At 44.3% G+C, this 24692-nt stretch overlaps 1 protein-coding gene across 4 annotated transcripts in view; it reads left to right on the forward strand.

Moving 5' to 3' along the window:
- RPTOR (regulatory associated protein of MTOR complex 1) overlaps positions 1-24692 on the forward strand; it is a 175905-nt gene that overhangs the window by 101940 nt on the left and 49273 nt on the right. For all 4 annotated transcript variants that reach the window (XM_068913312.1, XM_068913311.1, XM_009682674.2 and 1 more), the window contains exons 11-20: positions 1361-1462; positions 5450-5533; positions 7054-7164; positions 12651-12725; positions 13560-13625; positions 14248-14439; positions 15737-15877; positions 19329-19446; positions 20917-21057; positions 21501-21659. In XM_068913312.1, the coding sequence (XP_068769413.1) occupies positions 1361-1462; positions 5450-5533; positions 7054-7164; positions 12651-12725; positions 13560-13625; positions 14248-14439; positions 15737-15877; positions 19329-19446; positions 20917-21057; positions 21501-21659 (1189 nt within the window). The remainder of the gene's footprint in view (positions 1-1360; positions 1463-5449; positions 5534-7053; positions 7165-12650; positions 12726-13559; positions 13626-14247; positions 14440-15736; positions 15878-19328; positions 19447-20916; positions 21058-21500; positions 21660-24692) is intronic.

Here is a 24692-nt window from a genome sequence, read left to right on the forward strand (position 1 = left end):
CCTGAAGCTTGTCCCTGAGCTGGGGTGGGAGTGGAGGGGGCTTAGCTCTGTACTGGGAGGCTCTGACAGACGGTTGGAGAAGACAGATAGTTGCACACCTCTGATCTATTCTAATCAACATTTTATTTTACTCTCCAGCCTCTTGATTTATACCCAGCAGGAAATGTTGTATATCAGAGGAGGTTAGCTGCTGCTAGCCAACAGGAATCATGTGAGAGACTGGTGTTTACTGCAAGGCAGGGAAGGAGAGTTGCGTTATTCAGGTTAGTCGGCCCGTTTTCGGAACGGACCGGCAGGAGCAGCAGTCGGCGCCTGGCTGTCAGCACCGGTGGAGGATTACCCCGCTGCCGTCGCTCCTCGGCCTTGTTGGCCGCTCGGGGTTTAGAGTCCCGGCCAGCTCGGGATAAAGCAATTTGTAATCTCTGCAGGGCTGCTTTGTTTCAGCAGCACGTTACAAGCCACGTGTTTCTGACTTCTGCTTATTCTCCAGGTGTTCTTTGCTAGTCAGACTGGGAAACAGGATAACCCGATGCAGAAGAGCCTGCAGGCTGAGCGCGCTCTTATGGGAGGAGGCTGCAGGAATGATTAGGCTTCTGGGGTCATTTTGTCTGGTTTAGTTTCCCTCCTCCCATCTCTTCCCCCCTCTTTTTTGTTTCCCAGTGGATTTCTAACTGGAAGTTGCTGTGTCCTTTGATTAGTCCTTTTTCCTGCCCGCTTTGCGTTATAGACTTGGTGTGCTAGATGGCAGCAGGAATGTTTCCTCCAGCCTTGGGGGCTTTGCTGCCCCAGCTGGGGCTGCCGATATGCCCGAGGACTTCTCTGCGTGTGCACCGTGCAATAGGACACTGGGGAGCGAGCGTAACATCCACAGGCCGGTCACGGTTGGAGTTGGGAGAAGAGAGATGCTCTACAGACTTGTGCAGGCTCCAGTGATGTAAATGTAGTGTGCTGCAGGATGTCAGATCTAAGTAAATAAACTCCCTATTTCATCAGCCAGGTCCTGGCACACCCACAGGATCGTATGTTTTTAGAGTAAGACATAGTAACATCGTGTTTTACAGAGTGTGCAGCATTTTCTCTACTTGCATTTGCTGTCCCTAAGCCATATTTCTCTGTCTAGAGATGTCACATGCTGGCATCTTCCGTATTTCCTGGATGCTGTTCAGATATATCGTAAAATAACGCATGATTGTTTGGGCCTGTCTGTGTGAAATTTCCACTGGCCCTCTAATTCTTTGGCAGCATTCGGTAGGGAACTTTTTAAAGCTAGAGTATACCTATTTAAGAAAACCTTCCTCACATCTATAGATGTGCCTGTTCTGCAGAAACAAACCTTGCCTCCGTATTCTCGTTTGAGCAGCACAGCCCGTTCTTCGCGGAGCAGCTGACGGCCTTCCAGGTGTGGCTGACCATGGGGGTGGAGAACCGCAACCCCCCGGAGCAGCTGCCCATCGTCCTGCAGGTGAGCGGCCTCGGCCCGGCCGAGCCTCGCGCTGCCGCGGCGGGTGTTTGTGCACGTGTCTCTCCCTACCTGCCGAGTGCTGTGCCCCTTCAGGATAGATTAGAGCTGATGGTGTGCTTGCTAGACCTGTGCAGATGAAGACATGGTGCTTTTCTCCCTGCGTACCTTCACTCTTTATGTTTAGCAAAACTTCCTACTATCATCCACTTGCAACTTCGACAGCGTCACGCTCTACTGCCTCCTATTTCGCTCTGAAGTAGCAAGACCTTTTCACAAAATAGTGCATTTTTGTTGTTTTCCCCTGTAGTATGTCGTCTTATGTGATAGTTTTGTCAGGCAGATACTTTCCCCTCTCTGCTTTCAGGAAGTAGGCATTACTTCAATGTGAATAGCTTGGGGATGGTTTCTCTATCTGTCTAGTGCAGCTTGGAAAGTATTCCCTTTAATGCAGTGCTGAAAATTTGCAGCAAGAACATAGAAACAAGGCTCAGAAGACTGTGCCTGGAAGAAATGTAGAGTGCTGGTAGGCTTCTGCTCAGACTAGACTAAGTTCCTATGTAGAAAGACAGAGAAGTGACTCTAGGAGAAACACAGCATCTCCTCCCAAGTTGTGTTTTATGGCAAGGTACGTGTGACAGTCGTTCATCTGCTGTCACCCTCTCCTCCCTAGATGTTTGCACTGGCAGAAATGTAAACCCTTGTCAAGGCAACTCTGGTCTCTTCTCTCTCAGATAGCAAAATATAAAACCTTCCTGCTTGAAGGAATAGGGTTCCAGTCACTTATACGAGGGTATCTGGTTTCTTTCCCACAATGTGAGAGGACTCACCTTCCCACTGTTAGCTACCAACTTGTTTCATGACTGACGGCACCATCAATCTTTGTACGACCGAGTCTTGATTTCCCCGAGCCTCCCAAGTCGAGAGATCAGCTGGATAAACAGATGTACAGTTTATCTCTGTCACTGTAATGGGAGAAGGCAGGCGACTTTGCTGCTTTACAGTGAATTTGTGGGCCCCAGAGGGCTCTGCAGGAGCTAACCTTGCTGTGGAATTGGGCTCACCTGAGGAAGGAATCTACTTTCCTCCCTGCAGCAGGAATGAGCTGGGACAATGTAATTATAAGAATCTAATTAAAGCTTATGTAGTTCTATGGTGGAGTAAGATTGCTTGGACAGTAATATGTAAACAGGCCTGAGACAGGGACCGGAGAGTGACTGAGCAGGATTGGGAAGGAGTTTCATTTCAGACCCCCCTTCTGAGTGTCCTTCTGCTCTGAGCCTCTGGGAGTGCTTGGACTGCGCTGCTGTAGCCTAACGAAGGCTGGTCCTCCTTTCCTCATTTTGAGGAGCCCCTGGGGAAAGAGGGCCTTTTGAGTGCCGGGGGCATGGTGCCAGCCACGTGGAGCCTGGATTTGTCGAGGACAGGGAGACAGTCTTGTTGTAAATGACCTTTTATTGACTTCAAAAAGTTGCCTTCTGTTTCAACTCCTCACTGTGCAAGGGGCAGGTCGCCAGAGGTGGCTTCGGGTGCAGGGAGGAGAGAGCTCGCCAGAGAGGGGAGTTAGCACCCGCAGAGCCTGGACCCGCCTGGGGAGCAGGTGCCTGGTCCTTGCAGAGGTGCCTGCCGCTGCGTGGTCTCCGGCGCACGTAGATGAAGCTAGCGCTTACTCCACAGACGGGCACGGAGAGGCGGCTGCTGCACTACGCTTCCTTCCTTTCCTAGTTAGGAAGTTACTGCTAACATGTGGGCTGTTCTTCCTAAATTATCCTCTTGTGTCCTGGCCGCTCTCTAACTTGCGTGTATGGACTGGAAGAGCTTTTCAGATCTATTTTGCTTCTGATTGCTCCAGCTTTGAGAACTACTTGCTTTTAGCTTGGAGTGATAGCTGTGCTTCTGGGCATCCAAGTAGGGGCTGCTCTTTTTAGCTTTCTGCCCGCCCCCCCCCCCCCCCCCCAATTTTCCATGATTTGCAGTTCAAGCCTCTAAATCCTGCACCTGTGATATTATAAAGGAAGGAAGGCCTTGGTAGGGGCACAGAAAAAGTGTTGCAAGTATAATGCTTGTTGGTGGATTACTGCAGAAGTGGAAATATGAGGGTCATGAGACCATGCCTGGTCAGGGAGAGTAAAGGGTGTAGTGACCATCTGCTCTGAGTGGTCTAAAAATAGAGAAAAGACAAGATGTTGGCATCAGAGTGGATTCAGAGGAAACAGCACACCTGTGCCCTGAAGTTTAATAGCTTCCCCATCTTCTGTTTAGGAACAATGATGGAAAATTGTTTCTGATCGGGGAAGAATGAGACACAGCGCTGAGTGCACATAGTGGCATTCCACAATGCAGCAATTTCCTAATTTCAGCTAGAGTTCATAAATGGCATGCGGATTCCCCAGGTCCTCATACAAGTCTCTAGAGTTCGTGTCAGTTAATGGCTTCAGGTTATTGTGCAAATCAGTCCAGGAAGCCTGAACGTAAAAGCCTGAGAGAGAGCGTTGGCTTTTTTGTTTTTGAACATAATGAAATGGAACTCTTAAAATAAGACCCGATTTGATTTGGTTGAAGGTTCTTGTGGGATACCAGCAGTGTTGAGATGTGTTTTTTGCAACCTCATTTGGAAATCCTTTAAAATTACATCCATTTTCCCCCCCCAATTTTGACAGAGTTCACGGGCATACTTGGTTTTTCTGAGGTTCAGATAATAACAGTGTTGTCGAATCTGCATGCCTCCCATGTCTGCCTGAGCACCTTGCACCTAACATCTTCCTGTCTGTTATTTCAGCCCTGCTCCAGCTTCCACTATGCCCTGGTTTCTATTACTGCTTTAATCTCAAGCAGCTGCCCCTGTTATTCCTGCGCTAGGCATCTTTAGAGCAGATTGTCGATCGTGCCAAGTTCTGTAGTATGTTAGAGAATAGGCTGGTGCCAACTAGGGCGTGATGACCAAAATCCTTTCTCTTATGACCTGTGCTGGGATCTGAGCTCAGTTATTCGGAGGTGAAACAATTAGAGTAGTTAATACCCTCCTAGGTAACAATCTTTTTCTTCTGGACTTTCCCTGCATAAATTTAGTATCTAGTATCAGTGATGTATGTTATGAGGCATGAGCCAAATAATATTAGTTATTCTTCAATATTAAACATGAAAAATAATTTAATTTGAATATGTGATGTGGAAAGAACACTGAGAAGGGAATGGACGTGGGGAGCTAAATCAACGAGTCTTTCGTGATCCGTGCTGAGGGATGTTGCTCAATTTAAACAGAGGATTAAACGTTGCATTCCAATATCTTACATCTGTTAAGGAGATTAAGAACTGAAAGTCTGTCTGTTAATATTTCACACCAGGGTAGGTATAAGCCAGTAAACTACAACCTCATTATCGTTGTTAGACTCCATTTTAATGAGATTTTTGTTAAAGACTAATGTGACCTTTAGCTTCCCTCTTAAGTCTCTTATACCCCTTTGCCAAGGAAAGCAAAGCCTCTTTTTCTGCTTCTGGGCTCTTTTAGATAATGGTAGGCTGGGCCGTTTGCTCACGTTTGAATCCTTCCTGTAGAGACCATCCTGTTCCTGCTTTATTGAGGGAAGAAAGGTGGGAAGAGGAGAGTATTTGAAATCCATAGCAGCTGCTTCCATCTAGCAGAGTTATGCTGGATAAGAGCCACTAGGTCTGAGAGACATACTAACAGAGAGAGCAAACGGAGCAATGACTTGGAGATTGAAGACAACCCTGTTTCTGCAGGCACATGCAAATGTTTTCCTAGAAACTTTATGAAGGAGAACGTTATCAGGAGGGGACAGGAACCCACTGGTGACACTGTTCAGCGGGTGAAAGCTTTCAGCCAGAGCTCTTGTCTTTCAGCTTATTCAATGGTTCAGATCATCAGTTTGTTCAAATTACATGAGGATCCTGAGGTCCTCTTACGTTTGCTCTGCAGTCACAAGGATTTTTGTTCTTCCTAATAATAGTCGTTGTCTCTTTCCTCTGCAGGTGCTGCTGAGCCAAGTACATCGGCTCCGAGCTCTTGATTTGCTGGGAAGATTTTTGGACCTGGGTCCCTGGGCGGTTAGCTTGGTGTGTGGATGTTGCATCTTGTCTTGTAAAAGTCTTCTCTCAGTATAGGTGATAAATACAAATGATGATTTATGAAAGAAAGATGTGGAAGGTATTCCACAAGTTTGAGCAGTGACAAGTGCTTTATTTCTTCTCCATGCATGTAAAATGGAGCAAATATACCTCAAAGAAAGGTGATTGATATTAGTCAAGAAGGCCAAATAGCTGTTCGCGTGCTTTGCTATAAAGAGGATTTCCTTTGGAATAATTTAATTTAAAATATTGGAAGGAATAAAATGGGGGAAATGTCTGGGATGACTAAGAAGGTTTGTCATATAGAATAAAACTCAATGTAGAAAAAGAGCTTATGTTTATCATCCCCTACTCTCTAAGCTCGCTGGCATCGTTTTCCTCTCATCCTTTATGTGTTTGGTCTCTGGGTTGTGTGAGCTCTTCCGAGGGGAGGCAGCTGCCTCATGCTTTTGGGAAAGTGGCTAGCGCTGTGGATAATAAATACGAATCAAACAGGCAAGCAGTTTGAAACACTCTTGTAAATGGAGCTGTTTGTTGATAACAGTGATGAAGACGAACCACCAGCTGGTAGTGGAATAGCTCTATGATGGGACTTTTTAGTGGTTTTCTTTATCTTCTGTCTTCATCTCAGCCAAGATCCTCTTCTGTGCCATCTGGAGGCCTGTCACAGAAAGCCTGGCCCTCAGTGGTAGGAAGCAAGTATGCGTTCAAAGGTGATTTTAAGCCCTCTGGATAATAAACTTCTGTGAGGATTAAACGATAGCTACAGGTGAGCCACAGTGGCCGCCTTTGCTCTAGCCGTTATGCGCATTGTAAACCAGACTGGCCCTGGCACTGTATGTGCTCAGCTACAGCGCCCATTTTCACAGCTCGCGTGGTCTGTAGCGCACCGAGGACTGCAGGCGTTTGGTGCCACCGCGCAGCTTGCATGGCCCAGCACTGAAAGCAGAATTCCTCTTCATCCGTTTCCTTTGCATTGCCCTTTGTGAAGGGTCTCTGCAGTCATGGTGGGATTCTCAAAGAGTTGACAAATTGCATGTCCTCCAAAGAGCATAGTCTGTTACCGTGCAAAAGCTTTGGTTAAAAAGTCTGTGTAAGGGGAGAGACCCGTTTAATTTCCAGTGGGAAGACTGTAATTATTGAGCTTTTGCAGTATGTTTACTTATGGGAGCAAATGGCCCCATCTGAGGAGAGCGACATATTGTGAAGCATAAAATAGCACAGGCTGTAATGAGTAAAAGCTAGTGCTAGATTAACTCTGGGTCTCAGTGGATGAAATGAGTCTGAAAATATCTGGTGACATCCAAGATTAAAATGAGCAATAGACAAATATGCAGGGATCCCCTCTTCACTAGAAATGTGTGAAATTGCTTCTTATCAGATTTTTCCTCTGTGTTATTAAATACACTGCATCTTTGTAAAAAGTGCAATTCTGCCCCTCTGTAGTGCTGCTTTTGCACTAAAGCTGGGAAGTTTAACATGATTTACTATTCTTTCTGGCTCCCCAGGCGCTGTCTGTTGGCATTTTCCCATATGTACTGAAGCTACTTCAAAGTTCAGCTCGTGAACTGAGACCACTTCTTGTATTCATCTGGGCCAAAATTCTCGCAGTGGACAGTGTGAGTATTTCTGAACTTTGCTGCTTTTTTTGATTTGCATCAACATCCTTTGTTTTCCCATTGTCCTTATTCAGTTACTTTAGAATTTAGAATTTATGTTGAGGTACTTAAAAGAAGTCTATTATTTGAAGACCAGCATATCCATCTACTTCATTCATTCCACCTGTGTGAAAGCTAACTTGTTAAGTTTTGGGAATGTGAAACCCCCATTAAGGGACTGCCAAGCTGAATAGTTTAGCTACCCACCTCTTCATAGGAGTGTTTGTCAGCAAGCAGAGGTCATCAGGGCGGTTCTACCTGCATGGGCTGTGAGAGCGTGTTTGCTCTGTTCTATGTTAATGCTGAACGTCACTGTAACACGTTCCAGGTCCTAGTTCCTACTTTGGTTTTAGGGTGTGGATGCTGTGGATAAAAGCCATTAGATCATGCTGATAACATCTTTATTGGCAGAAATATTGCTTTGCTTGCTGAATGGGCTTTAAAAGCACTCATGCTCTGCCACATATACGCATGCAGGCACACGTGCACACTCAGTTTGTTCACTCTGGCTTGGTATGAAACCTGATTTGTTCAGGACCATATCTGTCAATTGTCAGAACAGTCTCCAAGTAGTCTTCAGACCCCAAATCTTTCTAGAAATAAAGCTAAACTAATTTTAGGGAGCTTAACTTATGAGTCATACTCCAAGTCTAATGTGATATTATCTGCATGCTTTGATGTATTGAACATGGTGAGCGTAGAATTATTTACCACCCACAGGCAGGTTATTCCCATCACAGGTCCCTGATTCTGGTCTTCTCTACAATATTCTGGCACCTTTCAGGATAAGGTTTAAAAACTGACCCCTGATTTTTTTAAAGATGGCCTTGACTAGAGCTCTAGGTTGGGGAGGGGGGGTGTTAAATAAGTAATGAAGCAGGTAAGTAATTGTACATAAACTTGTGCATTCGTGCATATGTCCCTGGCTTGTGAGTGCAATTAGTTGAGTGATATAAGATTATTAGGAGTGATGCAAACAGTTCATTGCAGGCACAGTTATGAGGCGATATTAAATCGTCTGAACTGCTTATAGAAGTTGGATCTTACCTTTTTCAGTTTTATTTTTGTTATTTCTCTTCCATTTTAGTATGGAGAATAACATTGGATTTGTTGGCATTTTCCCTTGCTGTTGATCTAGCATTGTCACGTTTAGTTTTATAAATATATTTTCATTAACATCCAAAGAGGCTTTTGGAAAGCACAGAAAATGAAAACTATTCATCTTAAAGCAACTCTTGAAAAGCTTATTTTGATGCATGCCTCTCCGTGGCTGACACTTCAGCCCCAGGTACCTTACAGAGTAGGCTCATATATAATTTACGTAGAGTGTCATGCCATCGTTCACTTTCTTTGATGGTAAAGCCACTCTGAGAGCTCCCATGCTATGTTTTATTGCCCCCACTTATTTGGTGGGCTGCACTTTAAACAAAAAGAACCTGTCGAATTGTGTATTTGCATTTTTTCCAGTTGTATCATTTCACTAGCTCAACAATTGTATCGGTGCAAGAAAGGCAAGCCTGACTACAGTTGGGAGGTGGAGTTAAAGCCACTGAGGGAGGGGGAAAGGCAGCACAGCAAAGGATACGAACGTGTTGTAGTATCTGAAGCTGGGAGAATACTTTCTTATTATATGCTAAAAATCAATCGGAAATGTCCTTCCTCTCCCCTGCTGACCTAAGGTTTGCCCATATGTATTTGAAACAAATCCAGTTACAAAAGATTAACAAACAACTGTATTGGCGTGCATGTTGTGTGAATGCCAAGTTCTCTAACCTTACGTAGTCTGTTCCATTTTCCCAGCCCTGTGCGTTTCCAGAACGAGAGAGAGAGAGAGAGAGTCCTTCCTCCCGCTCTGTAGCAGATGCGGTTTGTGACGTAGCTAAGCTCCGGAGAGAGCACATACCCCTGCGTGTTGGCCTGCTTTTCTCGGAGCTGGCCTTTTTGTAAGACGCCTCCGGGGAGCGACAACGGCAGGGGTGCGCTCGGCACGCCTGAGGAAAGGCAAGCATGAGATGCTGGTTTGCAGCATTCTGACTCAAAGGTAGATGCAGTAATTAATTGTGAGGCTGCAGTGAATCACTGCAGCGTCGGCCCCGCGCACGCGCGTGGGTGCGAGCGCCGGGGTGGGCGGGCTGCGCCTCTCGCCCCGCTCTGCGCCCGTGTCCGACCGGCTCCACTCTCGTCCGAGCGGCTGCGACATCGGTCATCCGGGCAGAAGCCGTTGCCTTGGCATGTGAGAGCACGTGTTTGTTTTATCTCCCAGATAATCTTCCTCCTTACAATAATCAGACAGCGTCATCGCCTTCATCAGCTGTCCCCTGTCAGTGTATTTTGTTTGGTTTCAGGAAGCTGTACCTGATGAAATCACCATCGTTAGGACCGGAGTTCAGCTAATAGGTCATTCCTCTTTGCATTTGGATATAACTGAGGCAGGTATATAAGACCCGCTGGTCTCTTGCGCTCTGGAGAGCGGCAGGAGGTGCTGCTGAGAGAGGATTTCTGCTCTGGTTCCCCTCTCTCTTCGCGCAGGGAGGCAGAAGAAGTAACGGGAACGAAGGAGGCAGAGAGGAACGGGAGGGTGTTCTGGCGTGTGGCAGCTGTGTAGCATGTCGTGTGTCTATTCAGAGATGCCTTCAGGAAGTGGGGTCTCCTGCTACGAATTGTATCCTGTCATAAAAATTACAGGAGAAATTAACGGTATTACAGAAGCACTGCGTCTCAGACGGAGTTGTGTGTGGCAGCTGTAGATGTCCTTAGTAAACGCTGCGCTATCTGGATTAGTCTGCTTTAATTCCGTTTAGAGTCAGATGATTTTTCACTAGAATATTCACTTAGGACTTCTGTCATCCCTGCCTGAAGTCGGCTGGAGTATTTCTGGCCAATCCACCTGCAGGGCTGCATAGCCCGCGCAGCAAGTGTTGGTTCAAAGTTGCGTGCTGCGGGTCTCCGGAAGGCGTACGTGGGTGTGGAACGGGTGGTGTGCGCTGCCCCACGTAGATGCAGGGACGATAAAGAGTGTTTTTACTTGCCAGATGCATCCTTTCTTAGCAGGATTGTGACTACCAGTTCACTTCTTGTGATTAATACAAATATGCAAGTTAGGCGTTCTCTAGGGATAATTTGATAAAGGGATCCCTGGGGGCGGTGGTGGTTCCTTGGCCCCTGCGGTGGGTCGCACCGAGTGCCCCGGGCCGGGATCGTGCCGCTGGGTGCAGCAACCTTGGCAATCTCGGAGCAGCTTAGGCGGAGCGCGTCGTGCTCTGGAGCAAGGGCAGAGCTGCGCTCTCGTCCCTCCCCGGCATCGCGAGCTTTATATTTTATGCACGTTCTGAACTTCCATCCTACCCTGCAGCTTGTGTTTGCCGGGTTGTATTATTATTCACAAGTACAGCTGCTTATTCCTTGAAGGAGAAGAGTTGCTGGCTTTTTCCGTAATGTTCACAGGATCTAAGTAGTGAAGGTATGAGCAAGTGTGTTTTTACAGCTGTTTTGGCTTTATAAAAGTTGCCTCCCTCCGTGTAGCCTCAGGTGACTGGTTAAGAGTGGCAGCACAAGGAAAAGCAGCGTAAGGATGGGCAGTCTTCTCTTAGTTGGTGTCTGCTTCCCTGTGTTACATTTGAAGGGTTTGGGGGGTTTTGTTTTTTTGTTTTTTTAATTCCTAAGGAATAGAAAGTGTTCAAGCTGAGAATTTAAAAAAAAAAAAAAAACCACAGCCTGGCATCAATTCGTTCCCTCTGCTCTTTGGTCTGCCAAAAACGATATCTTTACTCCCTTCAACATCAAAACATTCTCTTGCATCTCTGTCTTGCCATCCCCTCTCCTTTCAACAATTAGTACCCTCCTTCACCTTCTCTGCACATAAAAAATACATGATCCTGTCTCTGACATGAAGCATACAGTAGAATCACAGTCAGGAGGGAAATTGGAATGCCAAGTCAGTTTTCCTCTCTTAAATTTTCACTTTAGAGTATGTATTCTCTTGGTTTGACCCTAATATGTCATACCTAAAGCCTGAGTTGGTATGTTACCAAAAAAAAAAAAAAAGCTGCAGAAGGAAGTTCTTGGTGTATGTTATGAGCTGTTGAATCCAGGCCGCATGCCTCACTGCTAATACTGCTCCAGAAAAATCTGCATTTCTTACAGTGGAGTTGCTATGCAATTTTTGTTTGTGTATAGAAGAAGATCGTGTTGCTACATGGTACTATTGTACCACTTTAATACATATTATCACTTAACCAAATAATACAGAGATTAGCCTCACTTGTGTAGATAGGTTGAAATCATCTTGTCAAAGTATAGTCCAAGCTCAGCTAGGGATGAGATAGAATATAAAGAATGAATAATTCCCTCTCCTTCCCCCATCCCCATCGAGATTTACTGATAATCGCTCAGAGATGTGGGTCATTGCAACAGAAACGTGTGCCAGGTTTTTTGAGCACTGCAGTCTCCAAGATTTGTCCTGTTTGTGAAAGATGGTACCTTAGCATTCATTTAGACAACGTGTTCTCAGTTCCTGGCTGACGGGCTGAACTGGAAAATCAGCTGCAATAGTATAGAGCCAGAAAGACTGTCTATACAATCATGCTGAGCCTCCCATAATCATGGGTGGATAGGTGTTGATGTTCAGCTGAGGCGGGTCACGTGCCAGATGTGCCAAACAGTTCCAGAGCTCTTCTGTCCAAAAGTGAAGACCAGGTGGGCAGTTTGGGGGAAGAGGGACCCTGAGAACGTATGTGACATCTGTGTGCTGTGTGCTTGGCTGCCAGGAATGCTCCGACACGGTAGGTTTGAGCATTTACACGCTCTGCTTTCTTGAATCTTGGTAGTGAGCATGCAACTATAATGGTCTTCGAAAGAAAAAGTCAGGGTTTTTGCTCTCTGCCTGGGAACCTTATGAGTTTGACCAGGATTTTACACTAGTTACTTAGATACCTGACTTTACAACTAGAAGGTGGGCAGCAGCAGTTATCAGCAAATTTGATCTACGGTAAACTAACTGTCTTGGCTTGGTATGGGAATCAACTGCAGAATTAGACTAGAGGGTTTTATAGAATGTAATCTTACATAATTTTTATTTTGCTAAATGTCAAAAATCTGATGAATCACATTCCTCCTTTTTTTTTCCCCTTTGGCTCTCAAATACTGGCAAAGGTTTAATATGGGAGAGAGATCTCAAATTTAACCCTTCTTAGAAGTGTAGGGCATATTTTCAGTTACTCTTTCTCTCTGGTTCAAGGGCGATTCCTTGCTTTTAGATACCACTCTATCACCCCTTCTTAAAAGCAGCTGTTTGGTTGCAGTCCTGCGAGAGGGCTCATGCTTTCTTTTGCTTTTCAAATGAAAGCTGAGGTTGAGAAAAATGATTAAGACATGAAGTATTCATTGGAGGAAAAATGTATTTGTTGCTGTACTCATTGGTTTTTTTCCTTGTCTGTCTCATTTTTCAGTCATGCCAAGCTGACCTTGTGAAGGACAATGGTCACAAGTATTTCCTTTCCGTTTTGGCTGATCCTTATATGCCAGTAAGGACATATCATCTTTTTTCAGATTCTTAATATTTGCTTTGTTTTGATTTATATATTGCTGTTCTGATGCAGTTGGTGATAACGTAGGCCTGCCTCCCAACTGTACCTACTAACACCCACTGCTCTCCCGAAGAGTCATTGCTAAGTCAGTGATGAGGAAGGTTATAAAACGCCCGTTCCATGATGGGGACGGCCAAGCTGCTAGCACTGAAGGCAGGGCTTGGGAGCTGCCCTAATAAATGGGTGCAGAGGTGGTCTAATTTTATTGCAACTTTTGTAATTCTCTCTGCAGATTTTTTTTTCGTTTATAGTTTAGTGAAATAGATATTTGTATTCTTCATCCAAAGCAATATACTAAGGTCTGGGTTTTTTTCCAATTTCCTTCAATGAGGGATGTCCATGGTTTTCCCAAACCGTACATTAAAATGGGTGAAGGGTTTTCTGCAGAAACACTTCAGAAATCCTGAACTTAAATGGCAAAGGTAATGAAATGCTAAATGATTTTCATTCATCTCTCCAGCAGAAAGTTTTTAAAAGACAAGTTTTTATTTTAACATGCTCAACAAAGAAAAATAATTTATTTTAAAACAAGCTGGAGTAGTGAAACATGAGAGGATCATACTGGCAGCCTGATGATATAAACTTATAAGAGGTCTCAGAGTTGTAATTAGTGATGGGATTGAGTGGCAAGAAATTTCTTTCTTTCCCCTCTCTTGTTCTTTTCATGTGATGCAAACTGCATTCAGAATGATCTCATATTTCAGAAAGCATGGAATATAGGTATTCTCTGACCTGTTTTCAAGATAACAAGTGGTTGTATATTGTTTTAAGGCTGAACACAGGACAATGACTGCTTTTATTCTGGCTGTAATTGTTAACAACTACAACACAGGACAGGTGAGTCCCCGCCTTTCTGTTCTCTCTCCCAGCCCTTCTCTGCACTGTGCCTTTACTTTGCGTGTGCCTGCCTTGCGTTAACGCACAGCCCTGAACTGGAAAACAGAAATGGGAAGATTGCTTTATATTATGTCTTTGGGGATTAAAAAAACCAGTTGACCAGGAGGTGTGACAAGCACATCCTGTACGTGGCACCTGGAAGTGGAGGTTAGAGACACACGTCACTCATCAGCTACTCCTTCAGGCAGTGCTCTGACATGCTGTTAAAGAAGCGGTGCCTAGTTCTTGTCAAGTGGAAACTTGATGGCTGTGATAAAGGTTTTGGGAAGGGTATAAAGCCAGGCAAACGGAATGAGCCATAAACCTTGGGGCTCTGCCAGGTGTGAGGAATGTTTCCAATGAGGAAAAAACAGGCTTTATGCACTACAGAAAGCATTTTTAATGCTCAACTGTTTGACTAGCTATAACAGCATATAGTTCATGCTGCTTTCAAATGGCGTTTTGCAACAAAATAACTACGTAACCACAGAGTAATTATTTTCTCTTGATTTACTGTCTTTTTTTTTTTTTGATGAGGTGGGAAGCTGTCATTCAAAATAAATTGCACTGAAATGTGTTTTAGGAAGCCTGCCTTCAAGGAAACCTGATTGCTATCTGCCTGGAGCAGTTAAATGATCCACATCCTCTTCTGCGTCAGTGGGTGGCCATTTGTTTAGGACGTATTTGGCAGAATTTTGACTCAGCCAGGTGGTGTGGCGTGAGAGACAGTGCCCATGAAAAACTCTACAGTCTCCTCTCCGATCCAATCCCAGAGGTAAAAATCCAAATTTTTAAATAAACGTCAGTTGAATTATCACAATTGTAAAAGAGGGCTACAGAAGGGCTTTTAAAACCAGGGCTTTCAAAATCTTTATGATTATATACCTGGTTCAAAGAAAGATCTTTTCACTTTTTCTTATAGATAATGCAAGTCATATAGCCCTGTGCGAGAAATAACCAAAGAAATGCAGGGGGAAATTTATACTGCCCAGATGACTTGAAATCCTGGAAGCAGGAGTTGGGAAACACCCCATTTTCTGGCTACGTCTGTATCAGAAGCTCTTTAAAAATCTGCTCCCACAACTCTCTGTATACAATTTCAGGAAATCCCCTAACCTTTTTGTCTGAGTGTGAAAACTATTCTCCTCCTGATATGTGTGAAAATACATCTTTAATTGAATGTATTTCACCTGTGTGAGAAACCCTCCAAGAGAAGAGATTCTTGTGCAGAGCAGGACTGTGATTGACGGACGCTGTCGGACTCTAGTGAAATTATATCGCATTTGGGAGAAGTAAGCCTGGAGATAAACACCATTGCCCACTTGCAGTGATTAAAGATTATTATTATTCCCTTTTACAGTGATCTAATCTTTCTGTCCTGGTATCTTCTACCTCCTTTCTGTTGCCCAGTTTTTTCCCCCATTGTATAAACAATATTTGTGCAAGGGTCAGGTTGACTCTCCTTGTGGCCCATCAGCACCTTTATTTGAAAAGCCAGGAGGGTCGCTTCTGCTTTGTGAAGCTCGTCCCACAGTCGCTGATGACGCTGCATCCCCACCGTTCTCAGTCTCTGCCACGACAAGCTGTAAGATCACCGAGCCGTCTGATCCCTGTGCTCTGTGTGATGTGGCAAAAGTTACCCTGATTTGAGCTGTCCTCTTTCCTCCTCCTCCCCCTGCCCGGTCATGTGCTGCCTTTCCGTATTCCCTTATCTGATGACTGTAGTTTAGCGCTCCTTAATAAAAGAGAAAAACATCCCAACAGTAACTCCCTGTGTACCTTATTTCTGCTAATTATTATTCTAGGCAGTGCCAACTGGAAAAATCGCCCATGAGAAGGTCATCAAATGTTCTGGGAAAGTAAATATATTTGTGCACCCATGAATACTTAAAACGCAGTGCTCTGCTGAATCTGGCTCAGGTTTTGCTCTCTGTGGGCTTCCCTTTAGTCCCCGCTATTTACCTGACACAGCCCAAGTTTCCAGAGACCTCATTCAAGGGGATGAGAAATCCCACTGGGAAGTTCCAAGCTCGAACCAAAGGAAAACACTGACGAATGCTTGTCTCTCCCAGGTTCGCTGTGCTGCAGTCTTTGCACTGGGAACATTCGTGGGCAACTCAGCTGAGCGGACTGATCACTCCACCACCATTGATCACAACGTAGCTATGATGCTGGCCCAGCTCATCAATGATGGGAGCCCTATGGTTAGAAAGGTACGAAAAGGATGGTTGCATGAAAGTTTGGTAGACTAATGCTGGTGAACTTTGCACTCTTCCTAATCAGAGTGCACATTGCTTAATAGAGTTTCAATGAATTGGACTCATTTGGAAGTGCGTGTTACATGTCTCTGGAAGGCTTGTAACTTCAGTTCCGGCCGAGAAGCAGCACACAAGCAGGAACACCCCAGCGAAAACAGCAGCGTGAAGCTACTGCTGCAGCTGCAGCTCAGCACTGACCTTTACGTTGCAGATGCTGAACAACTGAATGCAGTAGCTTTCTGGGATAATGTTTTATCCACTTGCCATTTTTCAATGCACGCATTATGCCATTTCATTTACCGTGCAATATAAGGAGTCCACCGACAGGAATAATACATTATATGTAAAGCGTATGATGTCATCATGACTAGGGGTGGCAAGATTGTTGTTCAGATCAAAACGTTTCTTCTATTTAATGGTGGACCTCTGATTTAGCTCATGTATTCCATTAAGCAAATGTCTGAAATAGGAGTAACAATATCAGATTTTTGTGGGCATTTTTATATCCTGCTTTTTGAATTTAAGACAATGCCATAATGAAGATAAAGATGGAGAACAGTTGGACTGAAGTCTCTTATCAGGTACCCACAACCCTGAGAATTCTAGCTGAATTTGTCATCTTGAAACAAGAATTACTTTCTGTCCTGCTAAAATTCTTCCATTTATTACTATTTTGATTGCAAAATTTACATTACAGGACCTCAGGGCTTAAATGAAATATTAATCTGTTACTGGAAACATGGAATATGTGGCAGTTCTAGGGGAAGAGGAGGAGCGGGAGTAAGAGTGCTGTTGAGAGAACAGGAGATCTTCATTCAGTAAAAAGATCTTGTTGCTTTTAGAAACAGCAAGGAAGGAAAGGAGATCGATTCAATGGTTGTACTTCAGATTTGCAAAGTTTACAAATTCTGATGCTCTGCTGTACAACAGTAGTGCATTAAATAGTTCCCGACTTTCTTGATGGCATACGCTTAGGTGTCCTAACTGTTCTGTTTACCTAACTGGAACATCAGTAGCCTGTCAAGTTGTCACGAGCGTTGCGAGGATTAATTTTTGTTGTCTTGTTCCAGTGTACTGAACTTCAGTTTATTTCAAGAGACTCTTGTGTTTCAGATTATATGCTCTTTGTTCAATGGGCTAAATCTCCAAAAGAGATGTTTATGCATCTCAGAGAACAGCAACCAAAACCAGCCCTCCGGCTGTCCTGTTTGCTATTTCCAAGCCCCTTGCAAAGGGGACCTAGCCGAGGGTCCACGCTTTGCCACCTCTACCCCTGTATGCCCTCACCCTGCCCCGGGAAATTCAAGGCTCCTAAGCTGCAACTCTCAGAACGACCTGCCTGGTGATTCCTTAGGGGTCTTCAGCATCGTTCTCGTTAGCTGCTGCCGAGCAGGTCGGGAGGAGGCTGCCCGTGCCACTTGACTCCGGAGGCAAACGCCGGGATTCATCGTGGCATTGCTGAGCCGCGTCCCCGGACCCCGGTCAGATCCTGCGCTCTTTAGCCCCGAGCGGCGCACCAGTCTCCTGTTCAGTACTTTCTGCATCCGCTTGACAATATCTGGCAGAATCGAAGAGTGGTGGGAGCCTGTTCAGGAGGAAGACTTTTGTTGTGAAGAATTAATTTTGAAACTGAGGGCTCTGGCTTTCTTCCAGCCATCCCAGTTAAGTGAAAGGAAAATCAATACTTCTCCAGGCCAACTATAAAAAGTGCCCTCATCCCCAGTTGGTGACAGATGGGTATTAATTTTGTCAAAGGGTTGGTTTCACAAGGACCTGAGTCTCCCTTATTTAAAAAAAAAAATAGAAAGATCCTCACAAGAGGAGAAGGCTATTCCCGATCTTGTTAACTCGGAATAGAGGTAACTTGCTAAATTCTCATGTCTTTGGCATTGGTTCACCTGGTGTGTTTTGGAGGGTCAGGAGGGGATTTTGTCTTTCCACTGCCTTAAGGAGAATGCCTCCAGGAGAGCAGAGCTACAGAGGAGCTGTTTTCCCCCCTCTGAACCCGTGTGCTTGGTGGAGACGTACCCCGTTGTTCAGCCTGGCCATTGCTTTCTCATGAGCCGTCTAAGAACTGACGTACGTCCCTGGGCCTTCCAGGCCCTGATCTTAGATACGTCCCAAGAAAAGATCTCACGTGATTCCGTGCTTCTTTTCCTGAACTTCTTTATGGTGTAAAGGCTCCTGGGACAAGTAAATACCATCCGTGTGTTGACATTTGACCTCACTGAGAAGACTTGATTTTTTTCCCCAGAGGTTTTTAATCCTAGAGGAGGAGGCATTACAGAGTTGGGGCACAGACTAAAACAAAACGTGCATCTTTAAATTTAAATTATTTGGAGCTTATTAGCTTCATACAATTTTAAACTTAACATAATACACTGTTCAGCTCCGTTTATTTAATATGGACTTTGCTGTAACAGCATATTCTTTTGGATGGATAGATATGTAATATCACCTCTCTGTCTTTCAGTGTTATTTATATGAATTTCTGTGATAGTCATCATCATAAAAAATGAGCCATTCAGCTATAAAGAGAATCTTTGAAATACAGAGGACCAAAATAATCCTTCTTTCCTCTAATAGAAAGTATCCGACTAGAAGTTTTTACCCCGCCCCAACCCTTTCAAGTAGGGGCACGTTTCACCCTATGCCATGCAGCATTTACTGCTCAACGGCACAGTTACTGTAGAATTTATCCCAAATGAGAAATGAATAAGTCGGAGTCACCCAATTTGAACCGTTTCCCATGTACATGTATGCAGGGGTCCATATGCTGCAGTGTTTCGTTTTGAGTGGTAAATCCGTTGTCAGGCAGTCACTTCTTGTCAGATAAGTTTATCAGAGGGATTTAAAGTATCAAAGATATGAAATGAGAGCGGGCAGGAGAGAGATCCAAATTAGTTTCCTGACTAGAAAAGGGCTGCAACAGGAGTTCAACAGTTTTCTGTACTGTTTGGCCTGCTGAATATCTGATCGTTGAGCGCATGGGAGCCAGGCAGGCAGCACGTGCCCAGCGCGGGTCCTGCTGCAGCCCCTGCTGCAGCCCCTGCTGCCCATTTTCTAGCTGAGGGCTGATGGGAGGCACTAGGGTTGCTGTGTGTGCATGTGCTAGAGGGATATAAGGAGCAAAGGGCAAGGAGGCTGTTGAGGAAGAGGATGTGGGGACATGTAAAGCTGATCTGCAGGAAGCCAAAGCTGCTCCTGAAAGAAGTTGTCTATTGCTCTTGATTGTTCCTGCTTTTTTAATTGTTCTGGATAGCCATCTAACGATATTGACTACATCGTTCCCTGTCTTTCCCTTTGGTTAGCTGTTTCTGACCTGTATAACAACTCCTTTCCCTTTGGTCGGTTGTTTCTGACCTGTATAACAATGAAATGCCTGTTTCTTCTGCCCTTTCCCTAGGAGCTGGTGGTGGCTTTAAGTCATCTGGTGGTTCAGTATGAGAGCAATTTCTGCACCGTTGCTTTGCAGTTCATGGAAGAAGAGAAGAATTACCCTCTCCCTTCTCCAGCTGCCACAGGTATGTGTTTTGTGTTCTTGTGGGCAGGAAACTTATAGCCTGATAGTTCTTGAGAACTTTAATAAAAGAGTTTGCTTAAGACAGTAATTTTTTTCCTGGTAGTGATATGTCATATGACACCATTGCTACAAAGTTTACTGAAATGGTGCATAGCTATAATGTCTATTTAGCACTATAATGTATTTCACTGGAAAAATGCATCCTGAGTTGAGTCTCACTCTAAAAGACAGATACAGCTTACCAGCCAGTTGTAGAGACTGAACACCCTGCCAAGCTCAGAAGGGATTCCCTTCACGTCAAGATTAAAGTATATTTGTCAAGGTAGTAAGGTACACAGGCTCACCCAGACTGTATTCTTTTCTTCTGAAACTTCATCAACATCAGCATCTTTAACATCAGAAACTTCAGTGATATGCTGACCTAACGAGGCTAATGAGCCTTACCATGGGACAATAAACCAACCATACCTTTGTTACTGTAAAGCACCAGACAAGAACTGATGAAGAACCTTATGCTTAGTGCCTGTGTTCCCATCCGTTTATTTTGTATGTTGCTTCATATGGGGAATGAAAAGCGCTAGGGAATTTGTTGCTAACCTCACATTCTCTTTAGACACTAAGCACATTGGAAATCATCAAGGATAATGGGACTGTTGCAACAGAAGCTTGGAGGCAAGAGCATGTATTATCTGTGCAATAAGCAATTTAATCTCTTCATTGTCTGGATAAATGAATCGTACTAGAAAACAAGCTTCCCTGCATTTATCTTTTTTGCTGCAGAAAATGCTCCTTACTTACAGTTTATATAGTGCTTTTCATTATTCAGAAGAATCCCAAAGTAATTTATAAGTAGGATGCACTGGAAGCACTGCTCCCACCACCATAATGTAACCACCTCTGCAGTGAAACAAAATAATTGTTCTGCAGCCATGATACTGTGTGCACATTCAGGAATGAAAATGAAGAATAGGTTGTCTGGATGAGATTTTGGGTATCCAGGTCGTGAGTAAAATATGACTTGAAACCAGCCTGAAATTTGACCAGGAAGCAAGGATTTTAATAGTTCTTTATAATGAAAAAATTAGCAGATTTTTAATGAGCAGAAGCAGACAGAACCCAACATTTAAATGCCATCTACTAACAGGCATCTGCTGTAGCAGTGTGTCCTAGCACAATATCTGGGCAATGGCCCAGCACCAACCTGGAAAGACAAGTCATCCTGTCTCTCTTGGTAGTCTGCAGACACTGGGCAAGGCTTGGCTCTTCTGGTTTCATTGGAGGTAACAAGTCACATCCTGCACAATAGGGAAGCATAGTCCTTGCTGATTATGTGCAGAGAGGATCCTTTGTTATTCCTCATTGTCTTTTAGGGTAGCAGGCAATGACTAAATTATATTTGCTGTGATCATAGCTTGTAGGCTGATTCTCTTTGGTTGATTCTCTCTGTAATTGCTAAATTTTGCCTCTACAGAGGGTGGGAGTTTGACACCAGTGCGAGATGGTCCATGTACACCAAGGCTGCGCTCTGTCAGCTCTTATGGGAATATCCGAGCAGTTACCACAGCTAGGAACCTGAACAAGTCCTTGCAGAACCTCAGCCTGAATGAAGAATGTAAGAGAGACTTGAAAATTCTTTCATTTTTCTTTACCACTTCTTTTTTTTCCCCTCTCTTGCAAGCTAGGAAATACCACCTGCCAAACAACAAGATCCGAAACTTAACAATTTATCCCAGATCCTCCAGCTGCCAACTCCAAGGAGTTATATGAGAAGCCCCATCCTAACTAATTTCAATTTTCTGGTGATTAGCATTGATTTTCTAAGTGTCTGGGGACAAAACAAGGCACCTTGCACTTGCTGACTTGCGTGGATTTTTAACTGTTGATGCTTTGACGCTTACTCTGTATTTAAACGCTCAGTGCTTAAAAGAGGACATTGGGGATTTGTCTACACCTTCACTGGGTGTTGTAGGATTTTTAAAAGTGCTGTTATGTTTGGATAAAAATTGTTCTCTCACCAGATCTTGTTTCAGCACCTGCCTTCCTTTCTCTTGGCAGCTGGAAGTTCTGTTGCTTTTTCTCCTGGGAATCTCAGCACCAGCAGCAGTGCCAGCAGCACCTTGGGCAGCCCTGAGAATGAAGAGTATATCCTGTCGTTTGAGACTATCGACAAGATGAGACGAGTCAGCTCTTACTCTTCTCTGAATTCACTGATAGGTGAGTAAAGGTTCTTTTACCCTTCTTTTGGTGTCTCCTTCCTTTATATGCTGGCACTACTATAGCTGGCTTTTGTAGAAAGCACTGATTTTAGCTCCTGCTAGATCTTACTCCAACAGGAGTTTTTATAATAGTAGAAATGCAACTGTTGTGTCTGTGTAGGCTATATGCAGGAAGGAGAGTGGGAAATTTAGTGTTCAAGCCTCTTTGGTGGAGGGACTGGAAATGAGAGTGCTTCTGATCTTCAGCCATATGCTTCACTATGACAGACCACAGTACTATTAGGAATTTGAGCACAGATATGTTGCACATATGGGAATTTTACATCCACTGCAACTTCATTGCCTAGAGAAGAAAACAAGAGCTCCCCATCCCATGGACATAACAGCTGGGATTTCTGGCACTAGCTGCTTCCCCTGGCTGTTTTTCATGTAGGCTGTATTTCTGTACAGCACAACCATCTAATTTTGTTACTCATACAAGGGAGCCTTATCTAACTAATTTCCTATGCGCATCTATGTGTGAATTGTTAAAATGAGACTTATAAAAGAAGAAATCCCAGGCTGTATCTTAAGCACAAACAGACTGGGTATTTCACAGAAATCTGCTTTTGTGCAAAATGTTCCATGGTCGATTCTACTACTTCCAATTCTCTCTCCATTATTTCCTCCTGGATAACTTGTAACATCAATAGCATCAACGGAGCTTTTTAAAGCCACTCGAGTCCTTTTCTATCGTGGAGTCTGACTCTCTGGTTAATGCACAGAACACTGCAGAGTGAAGTGCTATAGCACAGAAGGAAAGGAAATTTGAGTTGTGTTTATGCAGTTCATGACTGATTTGCACGTAATGGATGATTTCTGTTTCTTCTATGGAACAAAACTGAAATTTTTACATGGCTAGTTCTACTCATTTATTTCTGCAATGATTTTGCTAGACGTGTCTGGTTACTACAACAGCATTGCTTTAAGCTAGCTGTAGGTTTTAAACAGTCGAAATCCATTTTGAGATGATAGCGGAGACAGCATGCAGGACCTAGTTTTTGAAATGGTCTCAAGCTCCATGGAGCAGAGGAGGAAGCACGCACCAGAGAAATGTTGGGGGGAGCCTGTGTATTTTCTTTGTAATTGGTAAATGTGCCCATAATTTTCTAGCCTTCAAAAATCAGTGAAAACTTTATACGCTGCACTACTGAGTCGAAAGGTTCTGGGATCATACTAATGAAAAAGATGTAGCTGGTATCATTATTGACTATGAACTAAGGCCAAAGCCCCTGTGGATAGCTTAAAATCAAGCAGCCGTTAGAAGCTGGTTTAAATAATTTGCTTTTGATGGCAGATAATGAAATTGGATTTTCAAAAGCATGACAGGAATGTTTGGAAATTTCTGTCCCTGCCTTAGACTGGAACTTGAGTTTTCCTCGCTTACGCTGGTGCAAATTGACATGTGCTTGATGGTTTGTGTCTTTCACAAGAGCTTTACAGCACAGTTGAAAAAGAGTCTAGAGATCAGCCAGAGATGAGTGATGGGAACTTAGGAAAACAAAAAGAGCAGTTCTCTGAAGCCTCCCTTGTTCCTATTCAATTGGAAGAGCTCATATCCAGCTGGAAATGACAGAGCTTACAGAAGTGTTTAAAATTCATAACTCACACAGAATCCTATTACCTTCAGCATTTGCCTGCTTAAAGCCAGGCTTTTTTCATTTCTACTGAAGAATCGCAGTCTTCCAACCTGCTCTCGTCTGGTCCCAAAGGAAAGAGTTTGCAAAATCCCATCAGCTCCAACCACCCTTTCAGAGTTGCTGTGCAGACGCCTGGGCTTGCGTTAACCCTGTAACGTGGGTTGTCTGCGTGCAGGAGCCAGCTGCAGCTTAGCCTGCAGACTTCCAAAAGCGCCCTCTTCCTTTCAGGTGAAGGCCTTTCTTAAAGTTTTAGCCTGCAATAAAATACTGCTAGGAAGAGTGGGTGTAGCTCAGAGAGGGGCCTAGCTGGGTGGCAGACTTGCCTTGATTGAAGACACGTTCTGCTCTGCTCTTTTTTCTGGAAAAGGTAATAGTGACTTGGCTCTGCAGTAGTGGCCATGCCAAATATTTGAGGTAGAGAAAGCAGTAAAAGGGATGCTTTGAGTACATGGATAGAATCAAAGCAAAGCGAAAATCTAGTCTGTAACAATAAAAGTAGAAATTGTCAACCACAGTTAATGCTGTGTTCCCCTCTGCGTTCCCTAAGTTGTTTTACTGATATTCAGGACTTTCCTTCCCACTTGCAATTTTGGGAGTGTTGTGCTAGAGGGAGTGTTCTGGGTCAGTCTGTCCGCTTTCCTGACCTCACGTCATCGTGTGATACAGTCTCTTTCACAAGCTTGAGGAAAATCTTTCCGTTCCCTCCCATCCCATTTTACAAAGAGCTTCCTAGCTAACTAAAGGCAAAATGCCCTCTTGTAGTGCCCCCCCCCAAAATGCAACACGTAGTCTAGGTGTGCTGTTTTCTGGCAGACTGCTCCTCAGCTGGACAGTCCTGAGCTACCAGAAGAGAGATGTGTTTCTGGCCTGTGCATTTCCCAGCTGGCAGCAGGCAGTCTTGGTTAGTCAACAGAGACAGCAGTTTGGATGGAAGGCTAAAGCCTGCGTTCTTTTTCCATACTACTAGTCGTTGCTCTTAGTGTTCCCAGTGCTTTGTTTAATTTTTTGTTTTATTTTAAGATTGGAAAGGGAAAGAATTAAGATGGGGGAGCTCTCAATTGAGACCGATTATTCCTACCCAAACTGCATGATTAAAGTCCTTGTCCTATGGAGGGCAGTGCTGGAAAGATTAAATTAAGGAATGATCATAGAAGGAGGGGGGAAAAAGAAACCTGGAGCAATGAAGCGCTGGAGACTAGTTCTCTTTTCCAGCAGGAGAGGCTGGGAGCTGAAAACTGTTGCCCTGTCCCGGGATCGGTCCTGGTGGGCTATCTTGAAGTACCACGTACAGCAGGAGGTTACTGTAGTCAGGGTGAAGCAGACAAGAGATGGACGTGGACGGCACGCCACAG

Source organism: Struthio camelus, chromosome 19 (assembly GCF_040807025.1).
Source record: "Struthio camelus isolate bStrCam1 chromosome 19, bStrCam1.hap1, whole genome shotgun sequence".
NCBI lineage: Eukaryota > Metazoa > Chordata > Aves > Struthioniformes > Struthionidae > Struthio > Struthio camelus.